Source organism: Lepisma saccharinum, chromosome 27 (assembly GCF_977018435.1).
Source record: "Lepisma saccharinum chromosome 27, izLepSacc3.1, whole genome shotgun sequence".
Taxonomy (NCBI): domain Eukaryota; kingdom Metazoa; phylum Arthropoda; class Insecta; order Zygentoma; family Lepismatidae; genus Lepisma; species Lepisma saccharinum.
In genome coordinates, this window is record NC_139255.1 from 11611491 (window position 1) to 11626441 (window position 14951).

General features: G+C 40.6%; 1 protein-coding gene across 1 annotated transcript in view; it reads right to left on the reverse strand.

Annotated features, from left to right (window-relative positions):
* Positions 1-2152: 2152 nt before the first annotated feature.
* Positions 2153-14951, reverse strand: part of LOC145980365 (dipeptidase 1-like) — a 203266-nt gene continuing 190467 nt past the window's right edge. The window contains exon 12 of the mRNA XM_083113427.1: positions 2153-2750. Coding sequence (XP_082969553.1) covers positions 2649-2750 — 102 coding nt within the window. The 3' untranslated portion in view covers positions 2153-2648. The remainder of the gene's footprint in view (positions 2751-14951) is intronic.

The following is a 14951-nucleotide window of genomic DNA, read 5'->3' on the forward strand; positions in this document are numbered from 1 at the left end:
TTCAAATACTCTCAATTTATGTTCCTCTTTCAATGTAAGGGACCAAGTTTCACATTCATATAATACTACAGGCAAAATTACTGTTTTGTATATTTTAACTTTTAATTTCTTAGATATTAAACGAGAAGACAAAAGTTTATGAAGAGAGAAGTAACATGAATTTCCTGAATTAAGCCTACTTTTTATTTCCTCTTTAATATAATTTTAATTTGTTAATATTATCTACTCCTAAGTATTTGAATTTGGAAAAAATAATTTAACTCAGAAATTATTAACTTAGGCTTCACTAACTTGATTATAATGAAACTTACAACAATCTTTAGAACATTTAAAGCCAAATCAAACTATTAATTTTGAATCTATATAAATTGTTTAAATTTGCTGCTATTCATACTTGTAGATATATCAGTGTATAATTTGAACGATTATAAAGGCGGCATTATTGGAAAATTGGCTGAAGGCATTAATATATTTATGAATATATATATGAATTATTATCTGTATAATACGTTCAACTATAATAAGCATGAAATAATAATATAAGATATAATAATAATAATATAAAACCACGAAGTAATGGCAAACTCGGGGTAATTACACCTGAGAGAAGATACTATCATTTATAACCTAATGCGTGTCATTCTAACTGGAGTCGCATGTGGCGTACACGGAGATTTTTAAAAACGCGTAATTTCTGAACTCCTTGACCAATCTAAAAAAAAATGTCATTTTTATAATCATCATCATAAGTTCTATAAGTATACCAAATTTCATCAAAATCGGAGATGGTGTGTGACATTTTCACAAAATTCTGGATGATTTGACATGGAATGACCCAACCGTAAAATAAATGGGAAATAATCCACAATCCACGGAACATTAAATAGGTCAGTATCTTTTACCGCCACGATTAACTGGACCAGTGTACACTCTGTTTCTGAGAGACATCCTCCCCGAGGTATTGAAACATGTCCCACTTCTCGTTCGTCAACGCGTGTGATTCAGCATGATGGGGCCCCAACCCATTTCGTAGCTGGTGCTCGTTATATTCTGACGCAGACCTTTCTCCAGCGGTGTATAGGAATAGGTGGACCCGTTACTTGGCCTGCCCTTTCACCTGATCTGTACACACTTGATTTTTTTTTGTGGGGTCATGTTAAATGTGTTGTCTACGAGATACCTGTGAGTAATGTAGAGCGACTCTGGCAAGAATCATTGCAGCCTGGTCCGAACGACTCCTTGGATATTAGAGCGGATGCGACAGATCTTATTGCGACGCTGTCATGCCTGCATCGAGGCATGGGGGCGTCACTTTGAACAACAGCTGTAATGATGGCTGCAGTTACTACTCATTAAAGCCACTACAGTGATTCTTCTGTGTTTGTTTTCCACTTCCGCAGACATTTTTTTATGGTTTCCCTTGGCGTTGTGCTTGGTTGTCTGCCCTTCGAAGGTTTTGGCTTGAAACTTTTGACTGGGCCATTTCTGGACCAGGCTTCCCTATCTGATTTTGTTGCATTTGTTCCCTTCCATCGTCCCTGCAAGTCTGTAACACGATCACAGAAACAACCTATATATCTCTTTCTTAACCACTTGCTCGTACATTATTGCCTTGTATCCAAGAAGATCTGAATTAGATTTTTTGAGTCGAGTTTTTTAACCTTTGAGAGCTAACGCGCCGTCTGGTAGACTGCGCATGTAAAGCCGTATTCTTGTTTCGCCCCCTTCCACGAAAATATTCTGCTCCCCGTCACGTCTACCATCATTTCGATTGGAAAGACTGACAGGGAAATATCGGTGCCCATTTACAAGCAACCCTTTAGTGTGTTTTTAAGGGCTTTTAAACGGGGCTATTTTGAACTGCAGTGATGGACACTGAAGGGTTGTAACGCCATTGAGAGTCTATAGGATTGTTACAACCACGAGATGTTCATGAGTGCACATCATTAACATAGGGGAAGTAATTTTTCAGGATTTACAAATGCGTTTCAAAGAAACAGAACCACAAGAAAATTTCAGAACGAGCAAACATCGAACAATGAAACAAAGGAAATAGACAAAGATCTGTGTCAGATATGATAATCATTTATTATTCCAACACATATATATTATTGTGATAATTGCGATAACAATAATTGCACTATTATAAAACTTTCCAACAAATGTAGAGAAAAATGTGGGGATTGTTGTAGTGTAGACAATTCCGCAATAATTTGATATTTACCTTCTGTTTAACACTTTATTATAACTTCCTTATCTATTTGCATCTTATCTGATTATTTCATTCAGGCACCTTATTTATTTTCTTCCACTTCTGTGTAGAACGTTGGGTAATATATATTACTATAAATTACATCTTGTCCATTTTAGAACCTGTTGTTCTTCATGTTAATACAAAAAAATGCTAGTTGACATTATAACTCCAAACTCTTACGCACTTCTAGATTTGTCCTTGAGGAAGCAGTGCGTATAGATTTGCTCTTAAAAACAACTTCACTCGGTACCCATGAGTATACATTGTTGTACGCATGTCTGCACTCTGTCCTTGGCTGATATACGCACTTCCGCTCGCCTTTGTTTTCATGCCTTCAGCAATGGCAGTGAGTTAAACGTTAGAAAGTTTGAATCACGCGGTCCTGTGATTCGTATCACGTGACTGGATACCTGCAGTAGGTCTTCCCGTACATGTCCTGAGGAGGGATGATGTCCTCCAATGGTCGAACTTCGGAGCTTGCCCACTCGTCTTTCACCTGCAAACATACAGAGACAATACAATCAGTTCAGTATCTGCTTGTGTGCAAATCATAGCACAAAGATGATGTCAAAAAGTTCGTTAGATATTAAGGGTTTAAACAGGAAAGAACTATGTCAATATGAAGCTTGGGGTTGAAATTTTCAAGTTCTCTGGGCAAGAGAATATGGCTAAAGGGAAGCAAGTTAAGTTTGTGGCATAATCAGGTATGAAAGAGAACAATAAAGGCCACAAGAGAGAAGTAAGGATTTTTCGTAATGAGCTATTTCTCTTTGTGGGTAAATCCCTGTTCCCCGACAATTTTTTTGTTGCTGCGGTCATAAATGATGGTTTTCGTAGTTTCAGCTTGTTTCCATGGATTCAAATTATGGGTGCGTCATCATATTTGCTATCGATTTCTACAAATGTTTAGGGGAATAAATACCATAATACCTAATAGTAATAATAATAATGTCTAAGATATAAGTGTTTCAAAAACGAACGTATGTCTACATGGGCATGCAAATTTTTGTGCTTGTTTTGTCATCAATTTAATTTAATCATCACCTATGCGCACCGTCGCGATTAGCCCGAAGTGGCAGATAGGAAAACTAAATAAAGCGAACAATACACTACATAAATTTAGTGAAATTGTTGTTTTGACTAGATGTATCTACATTGTAAACTACTATTAGTAATATTTCTCCGTTTTTAAGCCATGCATACAGAACCTGAAGTGAAAAATGATAACTGGAGGACAGTTTTGTCGAGCCTTCAGGCTAGCTGGGGGATGATCCTATGGTTTAACATGGTGACAATGAAACAGTTGGTGGAATTCGTAGCAAAAATGTTGCTAGCTGGAGGGATACCATCCCCCCTCACTTCGAGCACTGTATGAATGTAATTGTTAACTTTGAAAAAAATATCACGCTTTACTTATATAAGAAAAAGCATCACCTTTACTCACTTTAGGTTAAAAAGTGACCACACTAAAAGAGCCGGTGCTTCGATTAAACTAGTATTTCTATGTCTTGTAACATGACAGCGAGAAGCTTCGAACCGTATAAAGTTACTAAAATTCTAATTTTACAGCACATTTGTGTGAAATACGAGCACTATTCAAAGCAACAGTTCGAAAAATATTTGCAATTTAATGGAAGTCCAGTTAAATTGTTTTCTCGCACATGGTCATTGACAATAAGTGTCTCGCTTTGTAATCAAGGCGTCCCGGGATTCATACCCGGTGGAGACACATAGTCGTTTGAATCTCACTTTAAACTGTAGGTCCAGTCCTGATTAGCCTTACTATGCATAAAGTGGACATAAAACATCAAATAAACCGGCAGCACTGCTACGGCTTTGCTGAAAGTCACAAATGACGTCCTCCAGGCTATGGATAAGAAATTCCTCACTGAATTAATATTATTGGACCTGTCCAAAGCATGTGAAACGGTACAACATAAATTACTGCTCAGTAAACTGAAATATTACAGTTTTTCACAATCTACCCTTAACTGGTATTTTTCATATCTTAGTAACCGAAATCAACGTGTAAAACTGTCGCCTACTTTATTATCTAATAATTTATATATTTCATATGGTTTTCCACAAGGATCTATAGCTACAAGGTCACTTATTGTTTACGATTTATATTATAGACCTACCCTCAGTTGTCAAATACTGTAACGTACATTCATATGCTGATGACACGAAACTAACCAAATCATTCCATCCAACAGAAATTGCCATAAGCATTGAATACATAAGTAATGATTTGGGTGCGATAAAAACATGGTCTGATGCAAATGGCATTAACATTAATGCTAATAAGTCATGTTATACATTTATTGGAACTCGAAATGCTATTGGTTCGATCGAGCACACTAATACAACAATTAAAATATATGATGATGTCATACCTAGAGCTCAGGTAGTTAAAAGTCTAGAACTGATATTTGACACTCGTCTATCATGGGATGAGCATATTAGCTGCTTAAATTTAACAAACTATTATCTTCAGAAATCAAGCAGCGATTAGTTGAAACACTTATATATCCATTTCTCGACTATTGTGACGTAGTGTACTCTGGTAGAACAAATAAAACTTTACAAGCAAAAATTCAAAGATGCCAAAATGCGTGCATGCGGTTCATATTTTGCATCCCGAGGCGTGAACATATTTTACCTTCCATAAATAATAAGAATATCCTCAGTATGTACCGTAGGCGACTACTGCATACATATTGCCTTATACATAAAATTATTACATCTGCAAGCCTTCGTATCTGGCAGATATGTTGATCCCTCGCACCAGTATTCACAGCCACCATACAAGAAACAATTTCAAATTTAACCTTCCACTCTGCAACACACAGGCATATCAGTCGTCGTTTTCATATTCTTCTGCAAAATTATGGAGTGCCCTATCTAAGAGCATGGTGAGCATATCTAAAATAGAATCTATACGAAATGAAGTAAATAATTTTCTTTTGGCAGAGCAGATATTGTGTTCAACTACCATGATGTAACTTGTATGATTATGTTATGTATTTTCTCTACATCTTTTTTTAATTTTTTTATTCATTTTATTTTATTTTTATTTTGTTGTCTTTTCACAATTTTTGTATCATTTTATTTATACATTTATTACAATTACTTTATCAATATATTTTGTAACCAAATCATACACTTTATTGTACACTGCATTAATACTGTAATAACATATGTATAAGAAATGTAAATTTAAATGTAATCGATGACACGGGTTATGTGACAGAACAGCCTCAGGCTGAACCTCGCCCACGTAAATAAAGAATTTGAATTTGAATTTGATTTGAATTTGAACCAATCAACAATAAGTGTCAACTCAATTAGGTGCGAACACAGTATTAAACTAACTTATGTACATTAACAATATTTATATATAATTAAGACTTTTAACAAAACTTCAAATTCTGAATTTTCGTAACAATTTAAAGCCTACTTTATTATAAAAAAAAATAAATTCCTTCATTGAAACTTGTGATCCAATAATTTCTAGCTTTTCTTTATTAATGTTTCTCATACGAACCGTCTGGAGAAAATGTAATGGTCACATAAAGTTGATCCACTCTTCAAATGAATTGTTAATTTTTTAAGAGCTAAGTCTTACGCTAAAGGCAAAATTGAGAGATCTCACCGCGAAAGTTTATTTAACTAATATTCCAGAGAACATTATTCCTACGGGTATTTTTGTTTTGCTTTGATGTGAGTCTCTAATGTAACATCTGCTGGAGTCACATGTAGGGGATTGATTATATTTATATATAATTTTATCCTTTCCACATGTTGCAAAGGAGGGAAAATTATAGTAAAAATACTTGAGGCGAAATGTCAGAACTCGGACATGTCCAAAGCGTTTTTGAGAATAAGAAGTGAATCAAATGCAAAATGTATGTTTTATGGTAGAATGCTTCACCAGCGTAAATTTGTAGGAATTCAACAGTTCATCGTTCACAGAATTGATTTGCAGGACGTGGTACATATATTCTCGGCACATGAAAAGCGAAGAATACAGGAAATATCCTCCAGCCATAGATAATTAATATTTCACTGTGTTGGAAGTGTGTGATAGAGTTTAGAGGTGGTTGAGGAATGCTAAAAAAGGAAGGCTTGTGGAAACTTTGATAAATTTGGAGACTTGTTTTGCTGCATGGTTTATATTACACCCACACAACTTCGATAATTTTCTTTGAGCGGTGAAATTTGAGCGCTATGTGGAATCAGCACTTGAATGCATTGATGCAAATTGTAATTTTGAAATTTTGATTGGGTTCAGAGAAGTGATGGTGTATGACCATGAGGTTGAAGAATATGGGTGTTTCAGCGAGGATAACATCACTACACTCTTGTCAGCTAAGGAATTTTCCTAACAACATGCTATTCCAGCCTCAACGCCTCCCTTTCCAAGAGTCCAATCTACGTACGCAATTTTATGCTCCACCCCTAGAGAATTTGTCACTTCCATTTGTATTAGTTGATATTTTACACCCCTTGTCGGCTACGCCAGGTTAATTTCTGCGATGTGAATGATTTTAAGTAATGAGGTCAAATATATGCAGACATAACACGAAGAGAAATAGATACCTTTCCAAGAACTCGAACCCTAGAGAGCCTCCCCGATGTCGTAGTGATAACGTCGTCGCTTTGTAATCAAGGGGTTCCGGGTTCGATATGCGTTGGAGGCCATAGTGGTTCGGATCTAACTTTAAACAGTACGTCATGTTCCGATTAACCTAACTGCGAGTAAAGTTGAATTAAAACCAAAATTCAATCAATTAAACCCTAGCACACTACGACAACCACTCCACAAGGAAGACGGGTTCCAAATTCTCCAATCAGGTTTATCGACACAAAATACTGCAGCCACATTTGATATTTTTCTTCGACAAATGTGTAAAAGATTGAAAGACCGACGTCATGAAGGGCAACTGATGAACATCGAAGCCTGCCTCTTTTATAAATATATCGTCGGGTCTGTGGTCACTAATCTAGACAAACAAAGACAGTTTTGGGAACAACGAGAACATATCAGGAAATTATTAATTGCCAAACGACTATTACCGGAAATAAATGTACTACATATATACAAACTTATGTGTGTCAGTGTGTGTGTACAGTCACGGAAACTTTATGGTTATAATTACTCCACGTTTACTACAAATAGGTTCATTACAATACAGAAATATCAGTGACTGTGCCTTCTGAGCAGTTCCCGATATCTTCCTTTGTAATATCCTTCCTTACAGCAGTGGTACCCCTCTTCCCTTTCTTCCATACTCAACTTCATTCTTTTCTCCTTTTCCTTATCTTCATTCTGTTAGTTCCATTTGTAATCCTTTGATTAACGATTAGTGCACGAGAAATTTCAAACTTTGAGATTCAGAATTTTGTTTTGACTTTGGATTTGATGCTGAACTTTTATTCAATATTAAGAGTTATATGTAAAAATAAATCAATTACGTGTTCATCGAGGATTTTATTTCGATGTTCAATATTGGAATATTAAAGCAGGTACTAGATACAAGAAATACCCTTATTAAATATTTGGTTTGGATGTACGTAACACGTGTGCAAGTATACCATTGTTTATATTTCCTGTATTAGTATAGTGTTAAATATAAAAACTTAATAAAGTATTTATGGAACATTTTAAAGTTTGTTATTAAAGTGCACATAATGCTTTCCTGGACCTAAAACTCAATTTACCGATTTGGTTTATTTAAATTCGTTTTTCTGCCACTTATTGCTAATCGCGAAGATGAGGATAAGTGATGATATGATGAAATTGATGAAGGGAAACTAACAAAGAACACCCCTGCCCGACAAGGGAATTCGAACTCGGGACGCCTGGCGTCGTAGCACGTTGTGCTAACCAGTCAATCACGGAGCCTGGCGGACCTAAAACTCAAAATTTAGTACGTATGACAACAGGGTCTCAACAATAAATGTGGGTGTATATATCACAAAAATACGTACTGTATATATCAGATATTTTACACATAGGTTGCGGTAGTAATTTTTTATAGTTCGTTATTGTCTTGAGCGATTTGAAAATTGTCGTAAGTATCTTCTGAGATTTCAATGTACTGCACCACTCTTAGTTTTCATTTTATGAACTTTTCCAGGAATCAAAAAATTCAATCAATAAACCATGAAGCAAAAAGAGAAAGTGGAAATATATTCCAATTAATTTTACTACTTCTGAAATCGAAGGTAGCGTGCAGCACGCAAATCTAAAACTGGAGTAAGTGTTACCGATTTCCCTAAAGCTGGACAGCAATAGCATAAACGGTCGAAGACAGATCACTGCAGTCTCCTGCCGTGCGGAAGACTTGCTGTTCCAACGAAAACAGGGGAATTGTTTTCTCAGTATATTTTCTGCAGAATCGACAGTAGATCAAAAAATGGAATCCTGCAATTTCAATGTAATTTATGTTTGTCTTTTGCTCATTTTACGGCAATTTCTACCTCTTTTGTTAACCGTGATGGTGAGTGGGTAGTCTCAATATTAAAAACTTGCGACGTGAACATTGGAGTAACGTCATGTTTACAGATCATTGTAAAATTGAAATATTTTGAAACAGATAGCAAAGTAAATAAGTAAAAGAGAAGGAGAGAGAAATATAGAAATGAAAGAAACATGGGTAGAAAGAGGGGGGATAGAGATAGAGAGAGAGGGAGAGAGAGACAGAAGTAAATTAAGCTCGAGAGAGAGACAAAGAGAGCTAGAGAGAGGTGGAGAAAGAAAATAAAATAATAGAATCTAGATGGAGGTGAAAAGAAAGGAAAGAGAATAGAAGCTCGAAAGAGAGAGAGTGAGAGAGACAGACAGACAAACAGAGAGGTGGAGAAGTAAGAGGAAACAATAGAAACTAAAGTGAGGTTGAAATAAATACAAGAAGAAAGAGAGAGAGAGAGAGAGAGAGAGAGAGAGAGAGAGAGAGAGAGAGGTCAAGAAGGAAAACAATAATAGAAACCTGATAGGCAGAAGGAAAGGAGTTCGAGAGAGATAGAAAGAAAGACAGAAGAATGGAAACAAGAGAGAGAAGGAAAATGAAGAATGGAAACTGAAGAGAGGTAAGAGTGAGACAAAGAAAGATAATGAAATGAGGTTCAGGAAAGAGAGATAATGAAAAAGAATGGAAAAAATTATATAGAGATAAGAAACAAATGAGCTGAGAGAGCAAGAGAGTCAGAAATGAAATCGAGACGGAAAACAAGAGTAATAGCAATTACAAGGCGACAACGTTGCCTCTACCGTATGTGTGTGTGTGTGAGAGAGACAGTGATTGTCAAGTCGGTGACCGAGAAGGGCTAAAGAGCTAAATTTAATTTCCCACCATGTCCAGTGTTTTGCAAATTTTGAACTGGCAATTACTGACTTTTCATTAATTACGATGTACTTGTTATACACAAGAAATTAACTTTACACATATTTCAGGAAACCGTTATATGGAACACTGCACCTAAAATAGCGAACGGCGGTCATTCTGACCACTGTATATTTTGCATAGCAACATGCCACCATTGTCGATCAGAACGACTGTTTATGCCACCGCGTCATTGATTTCGAGCACATCAATGAGTAGCTCTTTTGTTTGTTGTTTTTTTCTGCTGATGTTTCTTTGCGGAAGGAAATAGTTAGCTTTTGTCTCTTGTTAGGTTCAAACGTTCAAAAGAATGTCTCATTCGCGTCGTTTGTCTGCACCAACAATACTTCATGAACTGCGACAATTACAGGAGGATGAATGTGATATAGGGGATGATTTCTCAGATACAGACATAAGCGTAGATGAGTTTTAAAATCCAACAGATAAAGAACGAAGTGATTCATCAAGCAGTGTACCTGAAAATGTCGGAGATTCCGACATTCCTTGCAATGATAGTGAAATCGGGAGCATAACTGAGTCTGGTATGGGAGGAATACGGAGGACTTCAAAAAGGTTCAGGGCATCAGGACGGATTTGACACCATCATAGCTCATGCCGTTCCTTACTCCAGTAGAGGACACGGTGGTATTGGACTTCATGGCACTGGGCGGGGAGTCAGAGAGGATACATTGGCACCCTCTCTTTCTGAAACAGGAACGCAGTTTATTGGTAAGGGCGGCACTACACTTTGTACAGTAACTTGCAGTAGTGAAAATAATGCTGGGACGTAGGCAGCACAAAACGTACTGAAAGAAACAGCAAGACCCACACAACATTCTAAACGTAATGTGCAAGAAAACTCGGTGCTTAGTGCTTAGCGTTTATTCGTTGATGATACTATGTTATGTCATATAAAAATGTGTACTGAAACCGAAGACCGAAATAAAACTGGAGACAATAGTTCGTCGATTTCACTGGAAGATTTGGATGCTTTTATAGCTTTATTATATGCTCGAGGAGCATAAAATACTTCACGTTTTGATTTAGATCTTATGTGGTCATCAGTATGAGGCCCTCATGTCCTCAGTCAGACCACGTCAAGAAATAGGTTCAAAGAGATAATGAGGTATCTGCGTTTTGACGTTTTGCGTTTTGAAGTAGACCTACACGGCTGCAGACTGACAAACTTGCATTAACATTTACAGTGTGGGATATATTTATTGAGCATTCCAATACGTGCTACGAACCTGGTCAAAATCTTACGTCTTATTAACAGCTGTTTCCAACTAAAGTTCGGTGAAGATTTTTGCAGTACATGGCCAGCAAACCAGATAAATTTGGAATAAAGTTGTGGCTTTTGATTGATGTTGACTCCAAGTATACAGGGTGATTCTAGAGGTAAGGTACAAACGAAAACCAAAGATACCTCCCATGAACTAGGGATGAAAGTGCCCCTTCCACCTTGTCGAGAGATGCCTCTGTGAGGTGCTAGTCAACGCCGAAAACGTGTCAAAATGAACTTCACACCGCTGTACAGCCAGTACCAGTAAATATAGAAAGGCGGAACAAAAGAAGTCAAAAGGAACAGCAAGATCGCCCATCCGAAAAACACCAGGCGGTAGCTGCGCAACGCATGTGCATGGGGTTCCACAAAGGAAATAGGAGTTACCGGCAAGACAAGGGAAGGGAAAGGGTAGCGATCGACAACGATAGGGACAAAAGAAGCAATGAAGCGTGAAGTAACAATTGCACATCGGGAAACAAACACCATGACTAAAGCAGTGCAGTCGAGAAAAGTAGTGCGGTATTGCAGACCCACGGGAGGACGACGTAGGACGAAGAAACACACCGAGAATGCAAGCAAAGTGGTTCGTGACATTCGACAGGCAACAGACGCGTACATGGTTCGAGGCAGAAATGGCGGCGCTGGTGGTGCAGCGCACGGGGAGTCCCCAAACACAGTGGGGAGACACCGCAGCAAGAACAAAGCACGGTTCAAAAAAAGAGAAAGAGTACCGGACGGGGAATGGTACCTGCAACAAATGCGGGACGAGGGATTCTCCGCAGCAGCACCGAGGTGATGTCACACAGAGGTCGTGCGCCAGCAGGACAAACACAGCAACTACGGACACAGGAGGTTACTGCCAATGAAAGGTGCACGTACAGATAGGACCACGTAGCCCATACAGACGTTGTTACAAACGACAGGATGGGGCCCACTCTGCCTCTTAGAAATGAAGCCGGAGGCACATAGCTGGGTGAAAGGGGGCGAAAGACTGCTGGAGTATCGTACGGATCCCACCACTCCGTACCGTGGACGACACCAATGGACAAGGTCGAAAAGTGTCCAGCCCGATCACCAGGTCCACCGTCCCCAGACCTGACACGGCTGCTTGCTTCCGAGCCCAACCCCAGCCGAACAACTCGCGTCACTCCTCGGCCGCAGCCTTCCGTGGCCTCACACCACCGTAGCCGCACTCTGCCGCGTGGGTGTGAGACCGGGCTGGACAGACAAACTGCTTGGGAAAGCCGTGGAATGAAGCTACGTGGGGGTATGCACGTCTGTTCAACTACTGGGTCACCACTCATTGATGTACACCAACACCACACGATCATACGTAGTGCTCCCCGTCGGCTCGAGCAAAACGGACGAAGTACGTGTTGTGGGTGAATGGGGCATGAATGAAGGACGCTACATGTGTTCCACGATGACAAGCCCCCAGAGTGCATGGCCCCACCTGATGGCAGTGGTCAGGTAGTGAAGCGCACAGGCACGGGTGGCTCGGGAACGTCAGCTGATTGTACCACAGCGCCGTGCGGACGTGTGGGCTGCAGGTGTCTGTTCTGCGTACACCGGGCCAGATTGGAAGTGCAGCGTCAGGGAGCGTGTCAGTGAAAGAGCCGGTGCGGTGGTGGTGAGCTTGACATACGACAGTTGAGTACGTTGTTTCGAAGACGTTGTGACCAGTGTGTGTGTGTGTGTGTGTGTGTGTGTGTGTGTGTGTGTGTGTGTGTGTCACCTGTGCACTGGAGTACATTTGTAGAACTGAGGAACATGCATTTTGTCTACGGCCTTGCAGATGGCAATGGTCGAGCAGCTGCACGCCTGTATCGTGAACGGTATACGGACAGGCGACACCCCGACAGCAGGTTGTTTTCGAACGTGCACCGTGCCCTTGGTGAATCGGGTGTGTTACGTGCAGGCCATCATGTCGGTCACCCAAGACATGTGCGCACCGAGGCGGTCGAGGAGGACGTACGTGCTCGCGTGGACGACACACCGTCCACTAGCACCCGTAGCATTGCACGTGCAGTGGGAGTATCACAGTCGACAGTGTGGCGTGTCCTTCATGATGATCTGCTGTATCCCTATCATCCACAGCGAGTCCACGCGTTGCTGGCTGGGGATTACCCACGACGTGTGGAATTCTGTCAACGACTGTTGCAGTTTTGTACCGACGATACCCGTTTTTTGCGCCATGTGCTTTTCACGGACGAGGCATTATTCATCCGTGAGGGCATCTTCAATTGCCGAAACAGCCATGTGTGAGATTATGAAAATCCACATGCAGCAGTCGAGATGCACCATCAGACCCAATTTGCAGTGAATATCTGGGCAGGTGTCATCGATGAACAGATTATCGGTTCATACCTGCTGCCACCACGTTTAAATGGCTGCCTCTATCGCACCTTCCTCGCATCAGTCCTTCCAGAGCTGCTAGAAGATGTATCCCTCAACGTGCGACATCGCATGTGGTTTCAATTGGATGGAGCGCCTGCACATTTTGATGGCACAGTGCGAACCCTTTTGCACCGTGCCTACCAACAGCGTTGGATCGGCAGAGCGGACCCCGTCCCCTGGCCCGCCCGTTCGCCTGACCTCACACCAATGGATTTCTTCTTGTGTGGGCCATGTGAAAACACTCGTCTACGAGACCCCGGTCTCTGACCAGAAATCTTTGGTAGCGCGGATACTTGCAACATCGACCGAGGTGTGTACCATGCCAGGGATTTTTGATATTGTTCGCCAGAATTTCCTGCGACGCTGCAATGCCTGCATTGAATGTGGTGGTCGTCAATTAGAGCAACTTTTGTAACAAAGTCAGTCCGGGGTACGACTACGTACTACGTACTATTCCTATCTTTAAGTGCACCTTTGAGTGGCAAATAAACCTCCTGTGCCCGTAGTTGCTGTGTTTGTCCTGCTGGCCCACGACCTCTGTGTGACATCCCCTCGGTGCTGCTGCGGGGAATCCCTCGTTCCGCATTTGTTGTCTCCTTGGCAGGTACCATTCCCCGTCCAGTACTCTTTTCTTTTTTTGAACCGTGCTTTGTTCTTGCTGCGGTGTCTCCCAACTGTGTTTGGGGACTCCACATGCGCTGCACCGCCAGCGCCGCCATTTCTGCCCCGAACCATGTACGCGTCTGTTGCCTATCGAGTTTCACGGACCACTTTGCTTGCATTCTCGGTGTGTTTCTTCGTCCTACGTCGTCCTCCCGTGGTTCTGCAACCCCGCACTACTTTTCTCGACTGCTCTGCTTCAGTCATGGTGTTTGTTTCCCGCTGTGCAATTGTTACTTCACGCTTCATTGCTTCTTTTGTCCCTACCGTTGTCGATCGCTACCCTTTCCCTTCACTTGTTTTGCGGGAAACTCCTATTTCCTTTGTGGAACCCCATGCGCATGCGTTGCGCAGCTGCCGCCTGGTGTTTTTCGGATGGGCGACATTGGTGTTCCTTTTGACTTCTTTTGTTCCGCCTTTCTATCTTCACTGGTACTGGCTGTACAGCGGTGTGAAGTTCATTTTTACACGTTTTCGGCGTTGTCTAGTTCCTCACGGAGGCATCTCTCGGCAAAGTGGAAGGGGCACGTTCGTCTCTATTTCATGGGAGATATTTCATGGGAGGTATCTGTGGTTATCGCTTGTACCCTACCTTTAGAATCACCCTGTTTATGCAACGGATTCCCTTAACTTGGGAAAGACGTTTCACCTCCTTCCGATCAATCACTACCTGAAAATATTATCATGCAACTTATGGGTCCTTACCTGAAGAAAGGACGCAATGTCACAACTGACAACTTCTTCACGTCTTTGAAACTGGCTGAGAGGCTCAAAGGGCAACAAACAGTGAACAGAAAAAGGAGAGAAAATTCATATGCAGTTAAACCTTCAAAGGCACCTCTCTTTGAAACCACCGTAATGAAGACTTTGGGGGATACCACGCTGACAGTGTACCAAGGGAAAAAGAAAAAAAATGTCCTCCTCCTAAGTACTCTACACCCAAGAGTTGAAATATCAAAAGAACAAA